The 14465-nt window shown below is 41.8% G+C and overlaps 1 protein-coding gene and 1 pseudogene across 1 annotated transcript; both read right to left on the bottom strand.

Moving 5' to 3' along the window:
* Positions 1 to 7030: 7030 nt before the first annotated feature.
* LOC147607085 (uncharacterized) lies at positions 7031 to 8629 on the bottom strand (annotated as a pseudogene).
* A 2676-nt stretch (positions 8630 to 11305) lies between these two features.
* Positions 11306 to 11752, bottom strand: LOC147607086 (uncharacterized). The gene has a single exon (XM_086791489.1). It carries the CDS (start codon positions 11750 to 11752, stop codon positions 11306 to 11308), a length of 447 nt encoding a protein of 148 aa, XP_086647615.1.
* Between the last annotated feature and the right edge of the window lie 2713 nt (positions 11753 to 14465).

Consider the following 14465-nt stretch of genomic DNA (forward strand, 5'->3'; position numbering starts at 1 on the left):
CGACCTTGCTACACGAGACGTCCTCTGATGACTCTCCGTTATTAGCAGTTGCAACTTTAACACCAGATAGATCTCCACACGACCTTATTCACAAGACGGTCAAAATGCTTCCCCATCATTCTTGACATAAAACAGTCTTTTAAAAATAGATTTCACATACAAATACAGTTCCAACAATATTTCCATCTTTTCTCATTACTCCACATCCTTTCACATTAGTCCCCATCTTTTCTCATCTTCCCACAATTTTATTTTCTTCATCGATCCCTATCACATCACATCATTCCCACATCAAATCACATCCAATCGCATCATCCACGCATCAGTCCACATCATCCATACATCCATCCACATCATCCATACATCCATCCACATCATCCACATCAATTCACATCATCCATACATCCATCTACATCAATCAGAATTATCCACACATCAATCCACATCATCCATACATCCATCTGGGTGAAAGCAAGGGATGGTGGTACAAAATTGGTTATCCTTGACACCACCTAGGCTTGGTAGAACAAGAGTAAAGAAAAAGAGGGCAAAAAGGAAATAAAGGAGAAATATTAAGCTGTGAAAATTCCCTGAGGTGTTATACTTTAGTCTTTTTTTTGAAACGTCCCATAACAGATAGACGTGGGTGCAGACGCGGGTGGAATGCAAGGAAGCATATTTCTCTCTCTCCCTCTCTCTCTCTCTCAGACCTCCCCTCTCTGTCTCTCTCTCTCTCTCTCTCTCTCTCTCTCTCTCTCTCTCTCTCTCTCTCAGACCTCTCTCCTGCACATCCTCTATCCCCTGTGGAACACCATAGCCCTCTCTCTCTCTGTATAAACATGGCAGCTCAGGCCGTCACCATATTTACAGAGACGATGCTGGAGGTTGAGTGTGATCCCTTCACTAACCTTGAGTCAGGGATACCTGCATTTACAGAGGATACTATCAATGAAACCCAAGCTGCTCACACGAACCTGTCGGCAACCAAGAATTTCTCCGGGGCTATTGGGCGCAAAAGAAGCGTGAGCAATGATGCAAGGAGCGCAACCTTGCTAGGGAAGGTAGCCTTTCAAGAACCAGGTCAAGGAACAATATATGCAAAGCCATGGCTAGATGTTGGCGTCGACAGACCCAAGGACTAACAACAGTAGAACAACAGGAAATTCTAGAGTAGCTCATGCATCATCAGCCATTTTCCAAGTTGAGGATGTTGAAATTTGAGCAAAATGATGAGCTATGGTGGATCATACACTAGAATCAACATGATTAACAAAGTGATTAAGAAATGATTAAGACGTAATTAGTGAATAATTAGCAGATAGATTAATGTAGGCATGGATACTCAAAAACCAGCAAATTCTCATTAGGGCTATGCCTCAATTTATAGAGTTTACATCAAGCATCAAATCCCATTGATTTCTCCATGATTCACTCCCAGAATATCTCCACCTCTTGCCTGATTCTCTCCACCTCTTCTCTTTTCCCTGATTATCTCCCAGAATAACTCCACACTCCTAAATTCCCTCATGCTACCCATTATTCTCTCCCAGTAGATTCCTCTAACCTTTTCACAGGTTCTTTCACAATTACATCTCCTCTTTTACAGCCTCTATCCAAGAGCTTGTTCCCACACACACCCTATTCACTTGTATTTTCAACACCTCCCCTCAAGTGAATACTCCTAGTACACCTAGACCCTATACCAAGTTTGCCTCCCCTTACTTGGCAGTCCGCGACCAGTGTCTACTCCTCCCCTCAAGTTATCTCAGCACACATGGACCCTGTATCAAGTTTCTTTCTTACTTGACAGTCCGCGACCAGTGCCTCAAGTCCCTAAACTCCATAGTCCTTGACACTCTCTCTCTCTATGTGTCCAAGGCTACTATAAGTGCCCGCGACCTTGACTAAAGTGCTCACACATACATCTACCACTTGGCCTACATCATCGGTGGCTCAGAGGTGGTTTTACTTTATTGGGGCAGGTTACATTGGGTTATAGGGTCTCTCTCTCTCTCTCTCTCAGAGATTTTCACATGGCTCCTCACTCTTTGGAGCCTCACATCTTCTCTTTTCTTCAGTCTTCTTCTCGTGGCAGCATCTCTCCACGCGTCCGTCTCTTCTTCCAGTCTTCTCGGGGCAGCTTCTCTTTTTGTGGCAGCTTCTCTTCTCGTGTCCATGTCTTCCTTCAGCTTTTCTTCTTGGTGTGGATCCTCTTCTTGGGAAGAGATATTCTTCTTCTTTCATGGTCGGGGCCATGAGCTCATCCGTCAGGTCATTTTGCTCCATGTGAGCAACATGTTTCAATGTTTTGCTGACAGTTCCTTTGGGCTTTTGATGTTCATCTTTTATCATTATGCAATGCAAACCCAAATTTATGCGGGAGGTCTTACCTCTTGCCTTATTCTGGACAAGGGCAGTGTCTGTTCCCATTTTTACACTGATGCAATGTGCCCAATACATAATGCGTATAGCATTCATTCTCATGCACATTCCTAATGCAACTCTGGCTGTGAATAATCTTGAATTTGAGTGAGATTTACAGGCATTAACCAAGGGTTAAATGCAAAATGATGATTTTCACAAATTTATCAGCACAATTTTCCCAGAAATTACATTAAATCAAGGGTAACCAATTTGTACGGGATGGTTGGAGTATCAAACCAACTCCGATTTGAAATCTGAAGTTATAGGGATCTGTATCTGATACCTAATGGTTAATTTGAACCCTCAATTGCACCAAAATACAGTGATTAGCACTGATTAATCACTGATTAGCAAATTAATGCTCTGTTTTGTGTGCAAAAAACAGAGTATGCGGGGAGCTCAGATCTGGTGCCTTCCACTTCAAATGAGCTCAAATGCTTTCAAAGGCATCAATAGCAATGAGTCTTGTAGAGGATTAAGCCAAGAATCACAAGATTTGACCAAATAATGAAAGCTTAATCTCTGTTTTACCAAAGTCACCTGCAGATTTGATGAAGAGCTTGGATCTCTCTGTAGACTTGATGAAATTGATTTCTCTCTTCACCAGCTTGTAGAGCATGCTTGATTACCCCTTGAGCTAAAAGGAATTAGCTCAATTTGATTTGATGAGCTCAAGATCTGCAAATTACTCCCAAAAACAGGCGCCTGCGAAAATGACGAATTCTCCCAAACGCGCTGACGGTTTGCTGCGTTTTTTGCATAGGCTTGAAGAGCTTAGGGTTGGCTATTATGTGCTAGAAGGGCTTGCCCTAATTTTGAGTGTGCTAGATGCTAGAGACCCTCCACTGGTTGGGGGTGAAGGGGAAGATGGAAAACTCACTAAAAACTGATTTTTTTGCTAATTATCTTACTAATCCTCATTAATTAACTAATGGGCTCATAAATCTAGTTGATTCTAGGCATGGCTCTGATACCATGTTGAAATTTGAGCAAAATGATGAGCTATGGTGGATCATACACTAGAATCAACATGATTAACAAAGTGATTAAGAAATGATTAAGACGTAATTAGTGAATAATTAGCAGATAGATTAATGTAGGCATGGATACTCAAAAACCAGCAAATTCTCATTAGGGCTATGCCTCAATTTATAGAGTTTACATCAAGCATCAAATCCCATTGATTTCTCCATGATTCACTCCCAGAATATCTCCACCTCTTGCCTGATTCTCTCCACCTCTTCTCTTTTCCCTGATTATCTCCCAGAATAACTCCACACTCCTAAATTCCCTCATGCTACCCATTATTCTCTCCCAGTAGATTCCTCTAACCTTTTCACAGGTTCTTTCACAATTACATCTCCTCTGTTACAGCCTCTATCCAAGAGCTTGTTCCCACACACACCCTATTCACTTGTATTTTCAACAGAGGAGTTCGGATGTGCAATCGAGTCTTCTTTCCAACGTTCGCAACACATTGACTCAATTGAAAGTACCTCACTCTGCAAGTGAGCTGTTTGTAAAGAGAGCCTCTTTGATGATGATACTGAACAATGGTGATCAGAGAACAATGTCAGTGAACCAGTCCAAAATTGCTGCTGTCTTGGGTGTTCATCGACGGAATATAGCGGCAGCAAGCAGTCGACTGGAAACGAAAGATGAGAATGAAGTGTTGCCACTTAGTGCTTGTCACAAACAATTGCCTTTGTATACAAGTATCACAAAAGTCAATATTAGATAAAGTGGGAAAAATCCCATTCCCATGAAAAAAGTGGGGGTATGGTAAACTCATCCAAAAGTTTGTCAAAACATATTCATGTGACATATCATTGGAAAGAGCTTGAAAAGTAGAATCTAGATCTACTTTGTTCGACAAATTTGGAGTTTGCATGTTCAAGTTATGGCCAAAACAAAATTTTTAAATACATTCCCATTTTGAGGGATTTTTTTCATTTTATCTAATATTGACTTACAAGTGAAACTAGAGATTTGGTAACCGCTTTTTGGAAATCTGAGACGAGAGTTTCACCAAACAAAAAGGATATTTGTAAGCAGAGGATCGAGGCAAAATGTGTCATCAAACATCCAATTCATCTTCTAGATGACTCTCAGGTAATATGTTTTTGCTACAATGCAATCCATGGTGGCCTTGATTTCTGTTGGAATAGTTCAAAATTTGTAGTCTTGAAAGCTTGGCTGTTCAGTACCAAACTGGTAGTTTTTTACCAGCAATCACTCTAGGCCATAAGTACCAATTTGGTACTGTAATCATTGTAGGTACCAATTCCCATATCCAAGTACTTACCATTGTTTGAATTCCCAGCTCCATAATAGTATCATTGTAGGTACCAATTCCACCTCCATAGGATTAAATTTGGCACTTCTCTGAATTTTGCATTGTACCCAACAGGATTCACGGTACAACTTTTGGTTGCAAAGTCCAAGAGTAAGGAAGCACAGTCTCAATTTGGCACTTTTGAGAAGCACTCACACTTGGTAGTGTAATACCAAATTAGGTTTTGGAGACAGATTTGGTGCTTTCAATGTATCTTGCAAAGTAGGATGCATAGTACCAATTTTGGAGCGTTTTATATCCAAAAAAGTATCCAATTTTGTACTAAGCATCCAATTATGGTATTGTAAAGTATACAGAGAAATAGCCAATTTGGTACTATGGATCAAGTTTGGTACTATGCAGGGTGCTTTAAGTGTGCCTGGTTAGTACCTAAGGTGTTCCACAGCTCCAATTTGGTTTTTTTGGGCACCACTTACACTTGGTAGTATAATACCAAAATGGGTTTTGGAAACAGATTTGGTGCTTTTAGAGGATACTGAAAAGTACCAAACTAGATGCATAGTACCAATTATGGCGCTCTTTGTATCCAAAAAAGTATCCAATTTTGTACTAAGCTTCCAATTCTGGTACTATGAAGTATACAGAGAAATCAGGCCCAACAATTCAAAGACTGCTTGCTTAAGTTTCCCAGAGATGTTGTGGTTTCTGTTGTTGATTTTGCAGAGAATTACAGCTTTAAAGTGCAAAATGAGATCCAGTCCATGCATTGGTGGTCAACACAGGTAACAATACTGGTACACATCTCTTATATCAGAAATTCAGTAGGAGCTATTGAGAAGACTGTGCATTTTTACATATCAGATGATAAGCTCCACGACACGCTCTTTGTTCAGCATTGTTTTATGCTGCATGACAACTAGATGAAACAGCAAGGACACCGTTTGCGTTATCATTGGGTATGGTCAGATGGTGCCGCTTCACAGTTCAAGGCACGAAGACCACACTATTTCGTAGCCAGGTATTATCAGTTGAGAGGATTGCTTATGATGCATAACTTCTTTGCTTCAGGGCATGGAAAAGGAGAGCATGATGGTGCAAGTGCTATTATCAAGAGAACCCTGACACACGAAGAGCTAAAACCCGATGGCTGGCCCATGAAGTGTGCGGCTGATGTGGTCAATTTTTTGAACGCGAGGTTTCAGCCGACAACGAAAGGTGGAAGTGCCAGCACAAGGAGGGTGTTCTGGTTGGTTTCACCGAATGATGTGCTGCGTTTTCCGCTGTGGGACTGTAAACCAATTGCAGGCTCTCGCTCATTCCATTGTGTTGACGGCTACTCAATGCACAATCCATGTGATGTGCGTTTTCGTACGCTGTCATGCTTCTGTGATCCATGTGTGAATGGGCAGTGGAGGAGATGCAATAATAAACAGCACATTGAAGAATGGAAATATGTCTCCATCGAGCCATTGACAGAGTCAGTACAACCTACAAATAGTGATGAGGACGACGATGATGAGAAGAACTACAATGATTTGTTTTCCTCCCATGTGAGTGAGGATTTAAGCATGCCTATGTATGAAGGAGACCCTGAGGTGTTGAGCCAATTATTGTCCATTGGGGATAACTTTGCAGTGAACGCAGTCGAGGAGAAGGAGGACTTCTACCTTCTTAAGTGCACAAAAACCGTTTATGTAGCACCAAGAGTACTGAAGGACCTTTGGCATAACAAGATCGTAAGAGGTGGATTGCTAGTTGAGGGCTTGTACTATGCCCAGGTTGAGGGCAAAGTTGATACCTATACCCTATTAGATCAGACACCACCGGTGATGATCTACTCGCATCTTGTTAGAGCCATACGGTTCCCCATGGAGGCTATCCCTGGCCTCCATCACCACTTTAAACTATCCTCAGAGATATATGAAAATATCTACAACAGTATGCCATATGAAGACGGAAGTGACCAAGACGGGAGCCATACAGTGTTTACCCCAACTACAATTCTAACCACTGGCAACAGTTGTAATTCTCTTGAATAGAATCTTGCTTGTGATCAGTAGTAATTCTCTTGATTAGAATCTTACTTGTGATCAGTACTATCTAATGCTATTGCTGTGTTATCAATTTGGTACTGTGCTTTATTGTTTTTAGCTCTGCTGTGTTTTTGTAGTACCAAATTTTGGTACTGTTCCTTTTTGTTTTCACCAAGTAGTAACAGAAAAGTACAAAAGCAGTAGCCAAAAAAAGTACATGTACAAAAAGATAATTATCATTAAATGCCAAAGGCAATGTACAAGCATACAGAATCTTTTACACATCAGGGGGGTCAAAGCGGTACGAATACCCCTCCATAGATACAAAGTAGTTGACAACGAACGAGGAAATGTCATCCTCAACATCAAACAAGGGTTTCCGGTGGCTGTAAGAAGTGGGGAACTTATCAGCTAGCCACCCGGAGATCCACGGGAAAATGACATCCATAAGATACTTCGGCTTGTCGGGGTCATAATACTTAGGCTCATATGACCGGATGCAGCAGCACGAGTCGTAATCATTCTTCAAGGACTTGTATCTCGTGTCGTCCACAAGGAGGGTGTTCGTTTCATTGAATTGCGGATACTTGCGCCACACTTTTCTTAGGAGCTTCAAAAAAATAGGCTTGTTACCGAACTCCTTTGCAAGGACTGGCACATCTCTGAGTTTGGTAGCCCACCTCTCACAATGAGACTGGTCAAAAATATCTGTAATAACAGGTAAACCAAGCAATTAGAATAGAAGCACAAATAAGAGTACCAAAGCTAACAAACAGTACATAACAGTGAAAAGGTACCAAACTTGGTACAACACAGTACCAAAGTACCAAATAACCAAAGTACCAAACATTATAAAATTGTGTACACAAATGTTACCAAGCACAGAACCAAGTACCATAGTATCAAAGCACCAAACAGTACCAAATTGTGTACAAAGTAAAAAACACAGTTTCAAACTACCATAGCATCAGAGTACCAAAGTACCAAAGATAACCAAAGAGTACCAAATTATGTACAAAACAGTGCCAAATTGTGTACACATGAACAAACATAGTCCAAAGCAGCATAGCACCAGAGTACCAAAGTTCCAAAAAGTACCAAATTGTGTTAGCAGTGCCAAAAGTACCAAACTACCAAATAGTACCAGATTGTGTACAGAACAGTAGCAAAGCTAGCCAAACAGTATCAAAATCAATAAAACCAGTTGTGAAAGTTCAGGGATAAATACCTAAAAAGAGGCCTTTCATCTTCATCAATTGAGGGAAGAAAGCATTCATTATGGCCATCAAGTTCTTCCTTTGGCTACATGACGAGAGCATCACGTCGCATCGCTTCCTCAAGTTGATGATGAAGTCCTCCGCATCAGGTCTGACGACACAATATTTGTATTGAGACACTTGCACACCTCGGGGCCTAATTCCATCTGGGAACGGGAGCTGCCACAAATCCTTGGGTGCTTCAACATAATCCTTTAGTAGCACTCCATTGACATCCAAAACAACAAGGCGCCTATTGCTTGCCATTACATGTATCGGCATTGATGTATCCGGTGGTTGTTCATGTAGCCACCAATGGTCCCCTGTTGTAGTACCACTAAACTATATGAGTAGAAGAACACAGCCTTTTCGCAAAAGCAAAGTTAGACATTGGGCACCAATAAAAGGTTACAAAACAGTGACAGTAGGACATGACAGTTTACAAACACATTGACACCTTTCAAGAGTAGAGCGGCATGACACAAAACGCATCGACAAAAGCAAAATGGGTTGGTATTTCAAATTAGTCCAGAAGCAAGTACAAAATGCTGTAACATCAGCTAATTTTTGCAGCCTTGCGGCTTGAGACCACCACCAACGGGGCGCTTTCTACATTTCATAGCGAAGAGCTCGAAGAGGGTGGCTGAATCATTCCTATCACCTGTTTCTAAGGGCGTTGCATCAGGTGTCTCCTCCGCAGCTTTGTCCTTCCCCACACCTTTTGTATCCTCCGTGCCTTTAGGCAACTCTACACCTTCACCCTCCTCTGCACCTTTAACCTGCTCTGCACTTTCAGTAGCTTCCCCCGCCTCTTTGGCCTCCTTCGCGCTTTTAGCCTCCTCTACACCTTCAGCCCCCTCTGCACCTTTAGCCTCCTCAGCACTTTCAGTAGCTTTCCCGCCGCTCTGGCCTCCTCATTGCTTTTAGCCTCCTCAGTGTCTTTGGGCTCCTCTGCACCTGCAGCCTCCTGTGCACTTTGAGTAGCTTCCGCTGCCCTATTTCCGTTCTTCCTCCTCTTTCTACCTGCCTTGTCCTTTGCAGATGTTGATGCCGTAGCCAAAACCTCTGCCTCTGAGAGAACTTCAACTGTCACCTCCTCAACAGCCGGCATCTCTTCATTGTTCTTCTCGCCTTGGTCAGTCTCAGCAACCTCCTCAATCAGATCACTTCCCCCCTGTTCTTTCTCCTCCGGTCCCTTTTCGTCTTTGTCTCTCTCTTGCACTTCCGCTTTTAGTCGATCTTCCCCCATGCTTGAGTCTACAGCAGGCTCAGCCCCTTTCCCTTCCCTTGTGTTGGCATCAAGGTCTTGCAGTATTTTCTGCACTGACTTGTAAGGATCTTCTTTAAACATGTAAGTGGCATCTGACTTACTATGACCAGGGAGATCTATCCTATCCTTTGGGGTGGTGTCATGGGTGTCCGCACCAAAAGATTCTCTACCTACATATGCACAAAGATGAAAGACAAGATTAGATCATCAGTTCAAACAATATAAACATACAGTGTCCAACACAAACACCCCACTTACTCTTCAATAATGACCTCCCTGACACCTAGGCCTTTGCCTCCGAAGGGATTGCGGTGTTGCAACGTGCCTTCACGCACATATCTCTTGTTCTCAACACAGCTGCAAAACACAATGGATGGTACTGATGCCTGCAGGGAAGCATGAAGGTACCAACCACGTAAGAAGCCTCCAAAGCCTCCCCACAGGCAACACAAGTACCAAACACATGAATTGTGTTGGCAGGGTCCACAACATGAGGCCTTGGAGTCAATGTATATTTCATCCCCCTCTTCACATCAGCACACAACTTATGTACAAATTCTTGATGGTCTTGGGTCTCCAAGCATTCATTGTGGAGCTTCACATACTCCATCTGCAAAACAGACATACTCTATCCACTTATCCACCAAAACAAACAATTAGCAAGGAAGTACACAAGCAGTACAAAAACTGAACCAGAATAGGTACAAAAACAGGTAAATTGTACCATAACAGCTCTAAACAGCACTAAATGGGTACAATGAAGTTTCAACAACTCCCAAGCCAAACCCAAGCAGAATAAAAACAGTACTAAAAAGGGTCGGATTGTACCAAAATAGTTTTAAACAACACTAAATTGGTACATGAAGTACCAAAAACTACCAAAACAGTACTAAAAAAGGTTGGATTGTACCAAAATAGTTTTAAACAACACAAAATTGGTACATGAAGTACCAAAAACTACCAAAACAATACCAAAAATGTAGCAAAGCAGTACCAAAATAATATCAAATAGTAGCAGAATAGTACCAAATAGTACTAGAATAGTACCAAATAGGTTACAGACAGTGCTAAAAAGGTAGCAAATCAGTACCAAAATAGTAGCAAATAGTAGCAAAATAGCACCAAATAGGAAACAAAACAGTACCAAAACAAAACCAAAAAGTAGCAAAATGGTACCAAAATAGGTCACAAAACAGTACCAAGACAAACCAATGACAAACCAAAACAGTACCAAAAGGTTAACAAATCAGTATCAAAAAAGTACCAAAAGGTAACTAAACAGTACCAAAACATGTAAATTATGCCAAAACAGTTTTAAACAGCAATAATTTGGTACAATTAAGTACCAAAAACACACAAGACTCCCAAAAATACCCAAAAGACCCAAAAACTTGTCACAGTGAAATTCCAAACTAGTACCAAAATAGTGCAAAAAGTACCAAACGAATCAAAGAAAACAAAAAATACCAAAGATAATACCTAGATAGCACCCAAGACATATTTAGCACTACCATATAAGACCAAATAAAAGCTCAACTTCAGTACCAAAACACTTCAAAAGAGTACCACATGAAGCAAAGAAGCACAAAAAGTACCAAAGTTAGTGCCAACATTGAACCCAAGATGTAACTGCAATACCTTAAAGACTCTAAAACTTGTAGCTAGAAAGTACCAAAGCAGAATCATAATAGGTCAAAAGAGTTTCAAATGAACAGCAAAGCACCAAAAGTACCAGTCATGGGTGCAACCAATTATCCAAGACAACCAAAGGTGCCCTATTAGACTAAACTCAGTAACCTGAAAGTACCAAAACAGCACAAAAATAGTTCAATAGAGTACCAAATGAAATAAAGAAGCACCATTAAGTACCAAGAAAGGCAGCAGCACAACACCAAGTGTTATAAAAAATACCAAAACAAGTAAAGAAAGTACCAAAACAGTTCAAGAAGTTCCAAAACCACCAAAAATGTCAGCAGATAAACTAATCAAGAAGTGAAACATGCCAAATTGCCAAACCATGTGCAAATTAAACACTATCAACAGTCAAACACAATGCAATAGGCCAGAAATACAATACCTCCTGCTGTTCAACCTCCGCTTGGAGCTTTTGGATATTTTCGAAAACCCCGTGTCGTCGCAACAAGCGCCGACTTGCTCCCAGCTCAGCCTCCACCTCTCTGATCTCTTCATCCGAAATAGGGATTTGTTGCTGAAGCTGAACAATGCGTGCTTCCAGGGTATCGATGTCTTCCATCAAACTCTTCGCCACGTCCTTTCTACCTTCATATACCAGTAGCTGGTCCTTGTTTGCTTGAATAGAGGCCTTCAGGCTTCTGAGGTTTGACCATCCTGGATGTGACACTGGGTCTGCCAGTCTTTGCAGCAATGCCTCTAAATCAGGTAGGTAGTCAGCAATTACTCCTCTGCCAGCATTCTCTGGTTCTGTGCAGATATTACTACCACTTTGAGTCATCCGGGCCTTCTTATCTGAATGCAGAGGACACTGCCAGGAGAGGAAGCATTTTGCCTCCTCCATGCCTCAATTTTACGCTCAAGCCCGCCACTCCTAGATGATATCATCTGCAACACTCCTTCCCCAAACCGGGCCCATGCTACTTTATGCCCTGCTGGGTCTTTTTCGCTGCATGGCATTTCTCAAAAGCGTAGCACATAGCAAATTTGTTGGTCAATTCACCACATGAAGGGGGCCCCTGATAAACTTTGGAGAATAGAAGTCTGCAGTCTTCCACTAGTTGTGCAAATGGTTTAAATAGATCTTGCTATTCTTTTGGTACTTGAACTTGAATATAGTTAACCATTGCTCAGGTGGCATGTCCTCATCAGTCAAGTCCTTGAAGAGTTTGCCCTCAAGACTGAGACCGTACTCTTCATGCAGGTCCTGTGCCGTGTAACAGAACCTGGTTTGTTGAGGGTACTCCTCCATTCTGTTCTTACCTAAAATGTGTTCAAAACAAATCAGAGAATTGCTGACTCCTATAGATTAAATGTGGTGCCCGACATTGTGTCTAATGTGAGGTGATGCCCTACAGAACCAATTGTGGTACTCAAAGAGTACCAAATTTGCTACTGCAAAGTACCAAATATAGTACTGTTTATTTAACTTCAAATGTCAGTGCAGGGAGTGAACATGCACCATTTACTTAGCACATGCATATGCCAATGAATAGTGTACCACGTCTTGACTTGCTGGTAGATTTTGATTCATCGTCGTTGAAGAGGAGTGAGGTCCGTTCGGAGTCGACCTTGCACTGTTTTGCACTTGCCCTTGTGTTGGGACTGGCTATGTGCTCTGGCTTTGTTTGTTGGGGGGGTGTGGTGGAAGCACCCTTCTTGTTGCTGCTGCCAGGAGGCACCATGCCCTCCTTTGCCTTCGCTTTCGGTTTGCATGTTGAAGGTGACGCTCCCAAATATAGTACTGTTCATTTAACTTCAAATGTCAGTGCAGGGAGTGAACATGCACCATTTACTTAGCACATGCATATGCCAATGAATAGCGTACCACGTCTTGACTTGCTGGTGGATTTTGATTCATCGTCGTCGAAGAGGAGTGAGGTCCGTTCGGAGTCGACCTTGCACTGTACTTGCCCTTGTGTTGGGACTGGCTATGTGCTCCGGCTTTGTTTGTTGGGGGGGTGTGGTGGAAGCACTCTTCTTGTTGCTGCTGCCAGGAGGCACCATGCCCTCCTTTGCCTTCGCTTTCGGTTTGCATGTTGAAGGTGATGCTCTGCTGGCAGCAGCTCCCTTGGCCTTTGGGGTCCTCATGGCTAGACGACTGCTCTAGAGCAGAACAGCTCTGCTACAATCAAATGCGGGGGGGGGGGGGGGGAGAGAGAGAGAGAGAGAGAGAGAGAGAGAGAGAGAGATGGTGCGACCAGACGATGCCCGCTTAGTTCAAATAGAAATAAGCAAAAACAATAAAAAAATTGAAACCACTACCACCACTCATGACACCACTACTCTCACGGGGTGGTACTGCACAAAAGATTCTCAAAGATCTTAAAAATAGTTCCTAAATACAAACCTTTTACCCTCAAATCCCCCCCCAAAGTACCAAAAAGGTGGAAAAAAAATTGGCCCTTTTTTGTACCACCAACCCTTGCTTTCACCCATCTACATCAATCCACATTATCCACTCATCAAAACACATCATCCATACATCCATCTACATCAATCCACATTATCCACACATCAATCCACATCATCCATACATCCATCTACATTATCCACTCATCAATCCACATCATCCATACATCCTTCTACATCAATCCTCATTATCCACACATCAATCCACATCATCCATATATCCATCTACATCAATCCACATCATCCATACATCCATCTACATCAATCCACATTATCCACACATCGATCCACATCATCCACAAATCCATCCACATCAATCCACATCATCCATACATCCATCTACATCAATCCACATTATCCACACATCGATCCACATCATTCATTCACATCCCAATTCACATACTAACACATTCATTCACATCCTATATCATTCATTCACATCCTGATTCACATGCTTACATCCTGATTCACATGCTATCACATTCATTCACATCCCTTATCATTCATTCACATCCCTTATCATTCATATCTATCCAATTTACATCACATCTCATCGCCTCAATTCTCATTCATATCCATCACATTTACATCCACATGTGTTCTCCCACATACATCCACATCCATACTTATCACATACACATCCACATCTATTCTTTCACATACATCCACATCCATGCTTATCACATACACCCACTTCTAATCTTCACATACCTCCACATCCATCCATTCACATACACACATCCACATCCATTCTTTCATATACATCCACTTCTACTCTTCACATACATTCAAACCCTTATCACAATAATGGTCGATTAGACCGAAATTTCTATCTGAACAGTCCTTCATGGAAATTTTCAATTTTACACATTTTAATTTGATACCCCTAAACTTGATCCACTGGGTCAAGTGTTAACAACAGCAATCTGCCAGCACAATCCACTAATCTCATAGTGATTTGCTAAGTCATTAACATCATTCCAGCTACAAACATTATCACAAGGACTCGTCCCATTCATCCTTATTGTGGTTTTGCTCAGTTTAATACATTTCAATCAAAATTCAGGAATCATTATTTTTCA

This window comes from Cibotium barometz, chromosome 56 (genome assembly GCF_041138505.1).
Source record: "Cibotium barometz isolate CiBa-2024 chromosome 56, ASM4113850v1, whole genome shotgun sequence".
NCBI classification, from domain to species: domain Eukaryota; kingdom Viridiplantae; phylum Streptophyta; class Polypodiopsida; order Cyatheales; family Cibotiaceae; genus Cibotium; species Cibotium barometz.

What these genes read in the sequence shown, in the direction of transcription:
- LOC147607086 (XM_086791489.1), bottom strand. Translation starts at nt 11,752, where the DNA reads ATGACTCAAAGTGGTAGTAATATCTGCACAGAACCAGAGAATGCTGGC.